The 14967-nt window shown below is 35.2% G+C and overlaps 1 protein-coding gene across 2 annotated transcripts in view; it reads left to right on the top strand.

The window, feature by feature from the left end:
- Nucleotides 1–1530: 1530 nt before the first annotated feature.
- Nucleotides 1531–14967, top strand: part of EFR3A (EFR3 homolog A) — a gene marked incomplete at its 3' end in the record, with an annotated part of 53485 nt that continues 40048 nt past the window's right edge. For both annotated transcript variants that reach the window (XM_079722492.1, XM_079722493.1), the window contains exons 1-4: nt 1531–1652; nt 2891–3041; nt 7674–7795; nt 13203–13352. In XM_079722492.1, coding sequence (XP_079578618.1) covers nt 1546–1652; nt 2891–3041; nt 7674–7795; nt 13203–13352 — 530 coding nt within the window. In that variant the 5' untranslated portion in view covers nt 1531–1545. The remainder of the gene's footprint in view (nt 1653–2890; nt 3042–7673; nt 7796–13202; nt 13353–14967) is intronic.

The following is a 14967-nucleotide window of genomic DNA, read 5'->3' on the forward strand; positions in this document are numbered from 1 at the left end:
CAGTTGTCTTTCATCGATTTTGTTTGACACTGTTTTAAATTTTCCAAGACTCCTTTAGTCTAGTGTTAAATGGATAGGAACAAAAAAGTGTTACATGGGTTTGATTTCCAGAAGTTGCTTTATTTTAAAATGTAGCCAACTCTAGAAACCTTTTGGTTATCTTGATTTTAATTTATGAGATACACCTCATTTTTAATCAAATCTGATTTAAACACTCAGCTATTTGTAGGAGGCCTATCAATTAAATATTTTGGCTGCGAGATATCCTGGATAATTTATGGCATATAAATAACTCTAAGATATGGCACCTGCCCTTAAGAAGCTTTCCATCCATTTGACTGATATAAAGCGAAAGCATACTAAATATTAAATCACAATGCATAAATCAGTAAGAAAAATATTAAGTAAAACAGGTGGTGAAGTTTCTGCCTTTATATCAGGGAGGTATCACATGGGTTGGCAATCTCTGTGAAGCATTCTCAGCAGAAATGCAATTTGCTGAACTCTGAAGGATGTACACCATCTGGAGAAGCAGAGATTAGTCTCTTTGTTGCCGGCAAGAGAAAAATCATGGTAAAGTAAGAGATACGTTTGCGAACAGGAGCCTTCAAATGAAGGTGCCTATAGCCTAACTGAAGTGTAATGAGTGATAATTGTACACAATTCCTGATTGGAAGTTTCAGAAGTATCATTTAATAGACTGAATATTCAGGTCATTTCCTTAAGGAATCTGGAACATACGATTACTGAAGATAAGGTGGAGCGCAAATTAAGGGGGAATGTGAATGACAGACAAGGCACCTGCTTTATCCCCTTTAACTTACAGGCAGTGAGGGAGCTTTGAACACTTTTGATCATGGGAGTGGTGGCAGGCAAATTAGAGAACGGTTACAGAAAGAATCTTTATTTTTGCCAAGTATTTAGATAAGATTTACCTAAATAGAAATCTGTAAAATAAGGTTTAAGGAAAAGAAAAGATTTACATGAACCTTGCATACGTATGGCAACCATAAACCCACTTGACTACATTTCTTATTTTTAATTTATTAAACGAACAAATCTTGTGGTATATCCAAAACACGTCCAACAATAGGTACCCAGAGTGCAGAGGTCTACATCGTCATAGTCCCTGCCTTCAAAGAGTGCTCTAGTGAGGGGAACAAATAACCAAACTTTTTCTTATAATTACTAAAATATATTCTATTCCTTACATACTATATGCAGTTAATTGAGCTATTTTTCTGTAAAGGAAGGTGTTAGAATAATCCATTGCTTGTGAAAGCATATTTAAATGCTTTTCCTAAATGGGACATTTATTTAACTTTTTGAAAATTCTACATATCCAGAATGGTGATTAGCTCTTAAGAGGCTATATTCAGGAAGGTTCAGCATAAATATGGATTAATTACCAATCCAAAAAGGGGAAGTGTGAAGCAGGCAACACTTAGAAATACAAAAAATAAGCATGAAAATACAGATATAAATATAACCTATTTCACTTGGTTTTTTTATTTTTATTTTTAGGATGGCCTTGTTAAAGCTGATATGGAGAAACTGACATTTTATGCTGTATCTGCTCCAGAGAAACTGGATCGAATTGGTGCTTACCTGGCAGAAAGGTTGAGCAGGGATGTTGTCAGACATCGTTCTGGGTAAGGAAAGTAATTGCTGCTAATATAGTATCTTTGGAAAATTCTTCCTAGGCTAAATCATCCTATAAATTATTTTGCCATCTAGTCAGGGAAAGATAACATATGGAAAATAAAACATTGTAATATCATATAAGGAAATGTGTAATACCAAATAGATGCTGTAGCTTTTATTACTTACCTGGTGGTCAGGTTTAAGAATAAACTCATGTTACTTAACAGAGTTGTTTAAGTATCCATTAATTTTTAAGACTTCCCTAATGGAAATAGTAGAAATTGATTCCCTTAGTCTGTCAGCACAGTACTGTAATTTAAAAATCAGTCTCAAAATTGAAAACTATCAGAAATTCTGTTAGCGAACTGATTTTTATCACAGCTCCAGTTTTACCTACCAGAGGAGCAATAAAAGAGAGCTATGTTAGGCTTAAGGTTCAGAATATGTAAGCATGCTGATTTGACCTGTGCTAGCTATACATCTACCTATAAATAAAGGTCTACCATCTTAATCCATTCTCTGTGCTTGAACAGCAGTAACTTTGTAATTTGGTTTATAAATACTTTTCCATATTGTCATTTTATGATACTAGTTTCTTAGAGTATTCCTTTCTCCAAGTGCTATACTGGCTTTCTCTACTTCTGCATTGTTACCATTTAGAGCATTTGATACAAATGTGAGTCTTGATACAAATAGTTTTTATAGTTGACTGTTCAAGCAAAGTTATCTGAAGTCTGAATTTTAATTTTTAGTACAAGCTTTAAAATCTGATGAATTATATGGTAAAATATATGATACCTTTCCTTATAATATTGCTGATACTGTTCTATATACTCATATTTACAAATACAAATAGATTGTGTTAGAAATTTAGGCACATTTCTTATAATAACTTTTGGGTTGGATGCAAAGAAATGTGGTTAAAAGCCTGGAAAATGGAGAATATTTGTGTTTACAAAAAAATTCACATGAAGGTAATGTTGAAGAAGCTCTGGAAGAGTTTTTGGTGAGCAGGAGAAAATGGGGTAGTACAGTATAGTTTCTGTATACTTCCACATGAGGATTATTTTATAATCTCAAGATCATTGGTGTTGTGTAAAGATTAGGATCTCACTTAGAAGCTGCTAAATTTGCCTTTCTGTGTTCTGTGCATTTAAACAAACTTATTTTAATTATCCCTGTGAAAGTGATTAGGAGAATTAAGGGAGCTAGAGATGTGTTGACATTATTTTTCTCTTATATTTAGGTATGTTTTAATTGCTATGGAGGCGTTGGACCAACTTCTTATGGCCTGCCATTCTCAAAGCATCAAGCCATTTGTAGAAAGCTTTCTTCATATGGTAGCAAAGCTGCTGGAATCAGGGGAACCAAAGCTTCAAGTTCTTGGAACAAATTCTGTGAGTAAAACTATTCTCTAATTTTAAGTTTAATTAGCATAACTTGGATTAACTCTTCTTAGAGTGTCTATCTGGTAGAAGCAGATGCTCTGGTCAGGGCATTTGGACAACCAGTACAGTGGTAGATGATTAGAACATTTTGTCTCTAGCTTTTATTGTTGCTGCTTGTGAAATCTGGGATGTTAACCAATCATAAGGAACAACAGGAACTCAGTTGGCCATAAATGGAAGGTTTTTCTTTTCCCCCCAGGCCTTCTGACACTACTTCTGAACTATTTCTGCTAACGACATTCATTTTCTTTTATCTGGAACCATAGTTTGTTAAACATGTGTGGGGTTGGGGAAGGCATATCTAATAAAGAAAAGAAAATACAGTGATAACCTTCCTCCTCTTGTCTTTAGTTTCATTGTATAACCTTCAGTCTTTCAGTTCCAACTTCATCTCTGAGAAAGCTTCCAGGCATTCAGCCAATCTATATGTTCCCATCCAGATTTTTATCAACAAATAACAGAGTCATATACTACCTGCTATTGTTTATAGATAACTGTTCTGTGGTTAGGAAGTGTAGGGGGTGACTGACAGCATGGATTCTAGGGTTCGACTGCCTTTCTTTGAATTATGCCTATGCCACTTTCTAGCTGTGTATCTTGGGCAAGTTATTTAACCTCTCCTCGCCTTAGTTTTTCATCTGTGAAATGAGGATAGTAATAGTACCGATCTTGGTACTCTTGTTGTGTGATATGAGTTAATATAAATAAAGTTCTTAGAGCAGTGTTTGGCACTGTTAGTTATTGTTGGTAGTAATATAATGTTTTTCTTTTTTTGAAGCAAGAGTATGTAAATAAAATCCTCATTAAAAAACCCTTAATATGATTTTGTCCATTTGTTTCAGAGGGAAAATATTGGCTATTTCCAAGTGCAGTTAGGTGGTGTGACAGGCTCCATTTCTGGCAACATAGCCACTTGTGCTTCTCCTATTTCCTTTACATTTAGGTGAGGAAAGTTTAGGGGAAATTTTTTTTTAATTTTATTGAAGTATAGTTGATTTACAATGTTGTGTTAATTTCTGCTGTAGAGCAAAGGACTGAGTTATAGATACATATATATATGTTCTTTTTCATATTCTTTTCCATTACGGTTTATCACAGGATATTGAATATAGTTCCCTGTGCTATACAGTAGGACCTTGTTGTTTATCCATCCTATATATTAGGGGAAGAGTTTTAATGGCTGTGGGGGAAGGAGTTTCAGTGTATATCTCCATACGTTTCTTTACTTGAAGCCAGCAATGCCATTAGAATTCCTTTAATGACTCATTTGGGAAAAAGACAAAATTCTCCAGTTACCTACTTTGATCTGAATGAATGAATTATATTAAATGAAATGCTGTATTATCTTGACCAACATTATTTATATAGTATTCCCTGGAAGTCTGATTTTAATTTCTTAGTGGTGCTAAGTTGTCAAACATTGAAAATTGAATATTAAAAAAAATATTGTCGAGCATGACTGGTACTGATTTAGTACTTTTGTATTTATTAGTGGTCTTTGTACATTTTATTTTAATTTGTTGACATTTGCCGCTTTGTGCTGATGCTGACTCAGTATAACAGTACATGATTTATTCAGGTTCTCCTTTGTTTTAGAAATTGTGCTAGGTACTTTTTATTTTTACCCTTTTTTAAAATTGTGAACTATTTCAAATGCAGAAAAGTATAGAGAATAATATAGCATACCCGCAAGAAAAATGTTAAGTAGTTTATATATCAATAAATGATAATACATAATAATTATTGTTATAAATAATAATACATAATAGTAATAAATGTTAACACTCTGCAACATTGGTTCATGTTTTTTAAAAGAAATAATATAGTATACGCTAGATATTTCATATACATTATGTCATTTAATTCTCACAAAAACCCTTCAAGCTTAGAAGTATTATTCCCATTTTACAGGTGAGGAATTGAAGCTAAATAACATGTCCAAAGACATAGTGAAATAATAGTGTTATATAACAGGGATTCAGTGCTAGGCCTTTCCTACTCCAGAGCTTGTGTTGTATAAATACACTGTCATTTTTGTGGATTAAAATCTAGGAAAAGCAGAGGTTACTTTCCTTTTTTTCTTCCTCTTGTATTCAATTGATCCATCTCACTTTTCTGAAGCCTATTGCCAATCTTAACCTTTTCTTTAACTATTGTTGACAGTTGTCCATAGGGCCCAGTCATTTAAACCGTTCACTACACTAAAGCAGTGATTCTCAACCAGGGGCAGTTCTCCCCCCTCCCTAACCCTCACTGGACATTTGGCAGTGTCTGGAAGACGTTTTGAATTTTTCACACCTGGGGCTGGGGGAGTACTAGTGCTACCCAGGATGCTGGGCATGCTGCTAAACACGCTATACGTAACACACAGGACAGTCCCCAACGACAAAGTTTATTGGGTCGAAAATTTAACAGTGCTTACTGTGAGAAACTACATCGAAGATCACATTGCTGCTGCCTTTTGTTGTACCTTTTAAAACATATCTAGCTCTTCACTTAAATTTTTTTTTTATTGGAGCATAGTTGCTCTACGATGTTGTGTTAGTTTCTGCTGTACGACGAAGTGAATCAGCTATATGTATACATATATCCCCTCCCTCTTGGACCTCCCTCCCACTCCCACACCTATCTGGGACATCACAGAGCACCGAGCTGAGAAGGGGAGAAAGTAGCAAGGCCTTGTGCTAACTTTTGTTTGGTTCTCATTTGAACTTCTCAACAGCCCTGTAAGTTAAATATTCCATTTCACGGGTCACATATTTTGTTAGTAAATCCAGGATCCAAATCCAGAGCCATCTAACAGAATCCATTCCTAATCTCTGCACCATACTGTCTCATTTTTTTCCACTCCTACGTATGATAAGAAGTCTATAATGATAATACCTTTCTTTTTATTGATTTATCTTAGCACAGGGTATATAGGTTTAGAATTTGTTAGAGAGCTCCCAGAGTTACAGGAATTAGAAGAGCTTTTCCATAAAATTGGGAAGGAAGATAATATTTTATGCATTTCCCTGGAACATAGCCGCACATGTTTTATCCTGTTCTTTATGCCAAAGGGCAACAGGAGAGGCTTCTGTAAATGATCACTCAGATTGTACTTGAGTATTTGTGACTTTCAGTAAGTGAAAAGAGGATAAAGTTTCTCCTAAAAATTTTCTGCACATTTAACATTTTAATGGCCAAATTTTAAAATTTCTGATTAATTTTTTTCTAATTTAATATGTGATTTTTGGTAGCAAGTTTGGAAAATGCAAGAAAATATGAAAGAGTAAACAAGTTAAAGATACCTGTAATTTCAGTATCCAGAAGTAGTCCTTTAATATTTTAATTTCTTTTTAAAATATATTTTAGAAAATGGGGAACATATTGTATATACACTTGTATGTGTTTTTATCATTTACATTTTTTGAGCGTTTCCTGGTATCATTCAAAGTTTCTTTTTATGAAAAATACAAATATTTGGCTTAATATTTTCTGAAACTCTTCATACGGTCAGTGTGTAGTATGGGAATCTTGAAAATTGGAATCAATCCCCTGAACTGTAATGCCAGTTTCACCATTTACTCACAGTGTCATTTTGGGCAAGTGATTTAACTTCTGAATTTCAGTGTTCCTGTCTGTAAAATGGGGATAATGACACATTCTTTACAGGATTGTAAGAATGATTAAATAAGAACTCATGTGAAAACACCTAGTACAGAATATGGTACAGAGTAGGTAATGAATGTCAGTTTCATCTCTATCAGGTGTGGTATTTGTGGTCTTTTTCTAGATAATATGAATTATATGAAATTATAATTTAAAACAGATGACTTGGCTCTGGCTGAATTAGTTTAAAATACTTTTAGTATCATAATTTTATTTTTTCAAATTTATTCTATGCTTACTTTAGTTTTATTTCTAGGACAGCTTTAGGCTATTTTAGAAGTAATAAATTACTGAATAAATGAGAAAGCAAATAAGAAAAAAAGAGTACATATTAAGGAATCATATGGCTAGGTCTGTGACTCATGTAGGATATTTAAAATTTCCTAAACATATGGATATCTCTCTTTTTTTAATCTTTAGAAAAGAGGTAGAATAAATTTTACCATCTCAGTATTTTTTCTTCTCCATTGAGTTGGTTTTCTTCAGTTTAGGGCCCTTTTTTCTTGTCCCGTCTCATTTGTATCAATATTATTCATTCATGTGTTATGTAACAACTGTCAAGATTTCCTACCGGAGATTTAAGAAATAAAATTCCCTGAAGGTTTGGGCCTGACTGAGCTTGTCATGGAAACACTGTCAGCATCCAGGAAATGCAGAAGGGCTTTAGAATGAGAGCTCTTAAGAGTGGGCTCACTGAAAAGAGACTGCATCACAAAGTTATATTTGATGTTTATAATGCTATATTCTTGATTTTGTAAAGCTCATTATCAAAAACTTCCTTTCGTATATATGTGGCATTTATGATATTTCATATTTCGTTTGCTTTTTACTTGGTTATTTCTTGTCGATGTAACAAATAATGAATGAAAGTAAATGTGTTTGTTCCACATGTCAAAAAGGTGATAATACATCTTATTGTTATTTTTTTAGTTTGTCAAATTTGCAAATATTGAAGAAGACACGCCGTCCTATCATAGACGTTATGACTTTTTTGTATCTCGCTTCAGTGCCATGTGTCACTCCTGTGATAGTGATCCAGAAACACGAACAGAGTATGTATTGTTTTATGGTTCATAGTCTTGGAGTTATTTATTGATGAATATTGTATTTATATATTACATAATGATCACCCAAGGAGATGGGAAAATATATGCTTTATTCCTGAAGTACAACTTTTCATTGCTGTTAGAAGAACTGACTAAAGCAGCAAAATTGAGAGTGGTTTCCTAACTCAGTCAGAATAAAATGCAAAGTCTTTACTGTAACCCAGAATGCCCTTTAATGCTCACCATACCCCAGTGTTAGATCCTGTCATTTCTTCTTCCTTTCACTCTGATCTAGTACATGGGTCTCCTCGCTTGCTTGAATACATGAGGCACACTTCTCCACAGGGCCTTTGGACTGAGTGGTCTCTTGGCCTTACCTCACTTTGTTCAGATTTCTGCCCAAGTGTCACCTTATCATGAGAATCCTCCCTCAGCCACCTTTTATTTATTAATATCAGCCCTCCCATCCCACTCCCAGTTAAGCTTTATCTTCTCAGATCTTGTTGTCTGTTTTCTCTCCTCTATGGAAGATGAACTCCAGGAGGGCAAGGGTTTTGTTTTGAGGACTGCTGTATCACTAGTACTTTGAATATTGCTGAGCACATTACCGGCTCTCAATAAGCACTTTTTGGATGAATACATACATAAATTGAATGAATGAATGACTGTATGTTATGGGATCATTGTCTGACTGAGGTTGTCATGACAACTGATTTGGGCATTTTTAAACATTTCTTCTAGATACATCCTAGTAATAATCTAGAATCAAATACTTATCTGCAAACACAGTTGATAGATTGACATGTATATGAAAGTTGAAAATTAAATTCAAAATGACCCTGGTAAATGTAGTTTGAGCTTTATCATAATACACCTAAAAAGAAAGAAACTAACCCAAATTCAGAGTGTTGTCATGAGCAGTCGATAGTCAAGATTGAGCATGTTTTGTGATTTTTACTTTTCTTTTAAAATAAAGGAATATACAGAAATGTAACTAATTAGCTTTAAGTATGCAAGCTACAGTGTTGCTTTACACAAACAAAAACAAGTGTAAAAGTTACTTAACTTGGAGAAAGAAAGCTGAGTGGTAGTTTAATAGTTTTCAGATATAAGATTTATTTCTGTCTGAGATGCTGTTAGTATAATTTTTCCTTGGTATACTATAGGCCATTTAGGATCCTGATGTTATTCCTTTATTACGAGTGTAAAGCCTTATAGAAAAGTAGAGATAACTATAACTATCTTATAATAATAAATTTCCTGTTTCTCCTAATCACTGCTAAAGTCTTTTTTTCTCCCTAAAGGATATTCAAAAAATGTTTTATAAAACTGTTCCCTGTTCTCAGAAGCTGGTGTTAGCTTGTTAATGGGGCAAAAAGGTATAAAAGTTAGCTAAATAAAATGGCAGGTTTTTTTCAAAGTTGTAACAATTTTGTTTTCTTTTAAAATACAGAAAATAATACAGAAGATAGGGGGGTTTTTTTTGTTTGTTTAGTTTGTTCACGTAGGCATTTCCCGATTTTTGGTTAAGGTGGTGAATTTCACATATAAACCAATGTAGGTGAAAAGTGTTTATGATATTATAGTACCTATGAAAGGATGCATTTTAAAAATTCAAAAATTTTAATAGGTATCTGATTTTTAGATTTTAGCGCCCCCTAGTGAAAAATCTTGTCTTTTGAACATGTAGTTTCATAACATTTTTCAACTGACAAAAAAGAAACTTGAAATTTTCTGTACACAAATGAAAGGTGGTACTTTGTCTTAATTCTTTATTATATAATATTTGATATTCCAAAATAACACTTCCTTTGAATCACTGTGAAACAAATGAGTAAACTAAAATGCTTTAAGATACTTAGAGGGCTTGTTTTTTTTTTCTGCTTCGTTTTTAGTAAAAGCCCTTTTGGTTTTCTTCAGGACATTTATATTCCTTCTTAGGTTCTAACTTAGATAATTATTATAAATCCCTCTATTTTTAGCAATACACTGTCAAATAAAACTTAGGGGGCATGGCCAGTAGGAAATGGGGCTGATAACTGCTAAGATTTTCTTAAAATATTTGACTTGCAAATACTACCTTTGTAGTAATGTTAGGCTTGCCCACTTGTGATAGCTGCAGAAGAGATTTTCAAGACTTTCTTTTTGTTGTAGAAAGCAGCATGAATCAGACACAGCTTGTAAAAGGCAAGATTTGTCTCCTAGTTCACTTTCTCACCTGTTCAGTGTCATGTTACCGCCGTATCCCATGCTCCACCTGCTACTACTGAATGCCTGCATTACTTCCTGATGGGTTTCTAAGCAGTTTCATCCCCTTCCCCACATCTTCCATTCTCTAACCCTATTCGCAGCTTTTGGAAACAGTGCTGGGTAAGCTGAGTAAACTTCTAATGGTGACTATTTCAGGTAGTAACAAAAAAGGAGGGTGAATAACAATCAAATTTGACCAGAATGAAGGTGTTTCGGGGCAGAGGGGCTACCGTGTTAGCTCTGCTCGTGAGATTGTTCTTCCCCAGATTTTATATATATATATATTTTTTTTTTTTTTTTTTTTTTTTTTTTTTTTTGCGGTACGCGGGCCTCTCACTGTTGTGGCCTTTCCCATTGCGGAGCACAGGCTCCGGATGCGCAGGCCCAGCGGCCATGGCTCACGGGCCCAGCCGCTCCGCGGCATGTGGGATCTTCCCGGACCGGGGCACGAACCCGTGTCCCCTGCATCGGCAGGCGGACTCTCAACCACTGCGCCACCAGGGAAGCCCCCCAGATTTTATATACTGTTCTCTAGTTACTTTTCTTCTCATCCTTGAACTGATAGATTTTACTTTTAAAGAAGAATGAGGAAGAGCTTGAGGAAGTTGAGAGCTGTGAATCGGGAAGGGAGGATAGGGCAGCATTCCCTCACAGTATGGATAAATATGGATAAATTTTAAGTCCCATGTGAACACAGTAATGTATATACATCAGGGCACACGGATGTGTAAGTGTATATGTATACGGCTCAGGTTATCGGCACTCCATTTTGATAGTTCTCCTTCATCATACCTTTTAAGGAACCAGCCTCGTCTTCCATCTAGGTGGACTAAGGGAGGTGAGAGGTTCTCAGGGAGAAACAGTGAATGAAAAGTCTGCGGACGCATTAAGGGTGTTCAGGAACAGTGAAATCCTGTTCTCACTCAGCTGCTGAGACTTCTAGGCAAGAAATGGGAGAGAATCTGGTCCATGTTGGTTTGAATTATTATCATCCTCTTAGGAAAACCTAATTTTTTTTTCATTTTTTAAAACATTTTACTGAAGTATAGTTGATTTACAATGTTGTGTTAATTTCTACCATACAGCCAAGTGATTCAGTTATACATATACATACATTCTTTTTAATATTCCTTTCCATCATGGTTTATCACAGGATATTGAATATAGTTCCCTGTGCTATACAGTAGCACACTGTTTATCCATTCTATATATAATAGTTTGCATCTGTTAATCCCAAACTCCCAATCCATCCCTCCCCACCCAGCTTGGCAACCACAAGTCTGTTCTCTATTATCTGTGAGTCTGTTTCTGTTTTGTAGATAAGTTCATTTGTGTTGTATTTTAGATTCCACATATAAGTGATATCATATGGTATTTGTCTTTCTCTTTCTGACTTAGTTCACTTAGTATGATAATCTCTAGGTCCGTCCATGTTGCTGCAAATGCCATTATTTTATTCTTTTTTATGGCTGAGTACTAGTCCATGGTATGTATATACCACATCTTCTTTATCCATTCATCTGTCAATGGACATTTAGGCTGTTTCCATGTCTTGGCTATTGTAAATAGTGCTGCATTGAACATTAGGGTGCATATATCTTTTCAAATTATAGTCTTCTCCAGACACATGCCCAGAAGTGGGATTGCTGGATTATATGGCAGCTCTATTTTTAGTTTTTTGAGGAGCTCCTATACTGTTTTCCATAGTGGCTGTACCAATTTACATTCCCACCAACAGTGTAGGAGGGTTCTCTTTTCTCCACTCCCTCTCCACCATTTGTTATTTGTAGACTTTTTGATGATGCCCATTCTAACTGGTGTGAGGTGGTACCTCATTGTAGTTGTGATTTGCGTTTCTCTAATAATTAGTGATGTTGAGCATCTTTTCATGTGCCTGTTGGCCATCTGTATGTCTTCTTTGGAGAAATGTCTATTTAGGTCTTCTGCCTGTTTTTTGATTGGGTTGTTTTTTCATTATTGAGTTGTATGAGCTGTTCGAATATATTGGAAATTAAGCCCCTGTTAGTTGCATCATTTGCAGCTATTTTCTCCCAGTCCGTAGGTTGTCTTTGTTTTGTTTATGGTGTCCTTTGCTGTGCAAAAGCTTATACGTTTGATTAGGTCCCATTTGTTTATTTCTGGTTTTGTTTCTATTGCCTTGGGAGACTGACCTAAGAAAACATTGGTATGATTTATGTCAGAGAATGTAGGAGAACCTAATTCCTTTGATTAAATTATTATTATTATTTTTTTTATTAATTTTTATTTTTGGCTGTGTTGGGTTTTTGTTTCTGTGCAAGGGCTTTCTCTAGTTGTGGCAAGCAGGGGCCACTCTTCATCGCGGTGCGCGGGCCTCTCTTGTTGTTGTGGAGCACAGGCTCCAGACGCGCAGGCTCAGTAGTTGTGGCTCACGGGCCTAGTTGCTCCGCGGCATGTGGGATCTTCCCAGACCAGGGCTCGAACCGGTTCCCCTGCATTAGCAGGCAGATTCTCAACCACTGCGCCACCAGGGAAGCCCCGATTAAATTATTTTTTATTGAAAACTGATACAGACAAAATATGTCTATATTTTACAGTCTTTTTTAACTTTAAATGCTGATTGTAAAAAGATGGTATTAAAAGTAAGCCTCGGGCTTCCCTGGTGGCACAGTGGTTAGGAATCTGCCTGCCAATGCAGGGGACATGGGTTCGAGCCCTGGTCCGGGAAGATCCCACATGCTGCGGAGCAACTAAGCCCGTGTGCCACAAGTGCTGAGCCTGCGCTCTAGAGCCCGCAAGCCACAAGTACTGAGCCCGCACACCTAGGGCATGTGCTCCACAACAAGAGAAGCCACTGCAATGAGAAGCCCACGCACCGCAATGAAGAGTAGCCCCCGCTCACCACAACTAGAGAAAGCCTGCATGTAGCAATGAAGACCCAACGCAGCCAAAAATAAATAAATAAATAAATATGCTTATTTTAAAAAAAGAATAAGCCTCTTTTGGAACTGCCATATCTCTGTCCATCTTAGATTTTTGAGATTTTTATTTCTTAGACTTCTTGTATGTTATTTTTATTGTCTCAAGGTAACTATTTATTTGACATCCATTCTCTTAGCTAAGTAAGCAGACTTGTTTAAATAGCTTTTTTTCATGACTCGGTTTTTTTTCTTCTTTTTTATAGAATCCGAATTGCTGGAATCAGAGGTATTCAAGGTGTGGTTCGCAAAACAGTTAATGATGAACTTCAGGCTACCATTTGGGAACCCCAGCATATGGATAAGATTGTTCCATCCCTGCTGTTTAACATGCAAAAGATAGAGGAGGTTGACAGGTATTGAATAAAGATGTTAGGGCTGGGGCTGTGTTACTTTAATACGTGTGTATGTGTGCTCGCTTGCTAGGGTAAGAACGTTTGTCTTTAGTATTATGTATATAGTAGTCTCGTAAACTTGAGCAAGTTTAAATATGTATCCTTTCTGAAAAAATATCAGCTTCAGTCGTCAAATTAGACTGAGCAGACAGATTTTGACTCAGACATTTAAGCTTTTATTTCTTTTAGAATAAATTTTCACTTTCTGCTTATTATTGGGCATCCACATTGCTATTTGAATTAATACTACTTAAAGCTGCAAGTGTAAGCAATAGAGATTATAAACTGAACTTCTGTTAGAGATCCAGCATGCTTTTTCATAGGGAGTTAGTACTAATCAAAATAATAATAATAATAGCTATTATTCTATTAGCTATTATACTATTCACTGTATATATATTTTTCAACAGAAATACTAGACTATTTATATCTTATTTATTCTTCTAAGATATTTTGGCATGGAATATTGTTTTGGGGTATATGCTGACTTCTTCCCCCCACCCACCCCAGTAACGTGTTGAACTTAGAATTCTGTACTTTATTCTCTTTTTTCAAATGCCATAAGCATTCTTTCCTCCCAAATTTCTGTTGCCTTACACAGAGGTACTGTGCAACCAAGTTTTAGAACAGTATTCTCCAGTTTGGCTTATATGCCGATCTCCCTGATTCTTGCAGTTTAAAGAGGGAAATCCAAATCGAATTTAAAAGATATTTAATTCTGTAGTTCTAAAATTTCAACTTAATTTGTAATTTTGATGATTATGTGTGCAATATCAAAATAAAAGTGGTCTAGAAGTAAAAAGGTGAAACTGGGAACTCTGCAAGCGCTTATATGTTTATCAAAATTTATGGCAATTACAGCAAGTATTTATGCTAGATTCCTTAGATGTGATTGTCTCCAGCTTTGGAAACCTAAAATGTGAAACGATATATTTTAACACCTTCTGTATTTTTCCTGTTCTTGGCAATGTAGCTGAGGTTAGTTTTTCTGTCTAAAATATTTATTCTTCTAAAGGTACCTGGCTAGTTGAGAATTGACTCCCCATAATTATGGCTCTTGAGGTACAAGATTAGCATAAATAGGATACAGGAATGCTGATACCATTGGTTGCCAAATTTTAAGAAGTTGTGTTTTCTCATGGTTTTATCCCAATGCTACAGATACATGCTTTTTTGAAATTATTATTGCACATGAATACATTAGTCTAAAATAAGGTTTTAAAATATGAACAAATAGTGTCTATTGAAGATATCTACTTATACAAATGTTCTAATTAGCTTTTAAATTTTTATTTTTTATTCAGACTGTGCCATAGTTTTTTTCTTGATTTTATTTTTGCTCACTTACAGTTAAACTGGGTGATCTTTGGGCACCTTGTTCTTACTAGGATTTTGCTATAAATGTAGTGAAGTTGTAGGAAGTTAACAAACAAGCAACTACTGAGTATTTTGCCTTTAGCGAAGATATTCTATTAGTTAAAAACAAGTTATACAAGTGAATTTAGCTGCCCAATTTTGAAAGATTATGTGATTAGCTTCAAGGTGTTGAGTTCAAGAAGTAGAATTAAGCTCTAAA

The sequence above is a fragment of the Hyperoodon ampullatus genome, assembly GCF_949752795.1.
Source record: "Hyperoodon ampullatus genome assembly, chromosome: 17".
NCBI lineage: Eukaryota > Metazoa > Chordata > Mammalia > Artiodactyla > Ziphiidae > Hyperoodon > Hyperoodon ampullatus.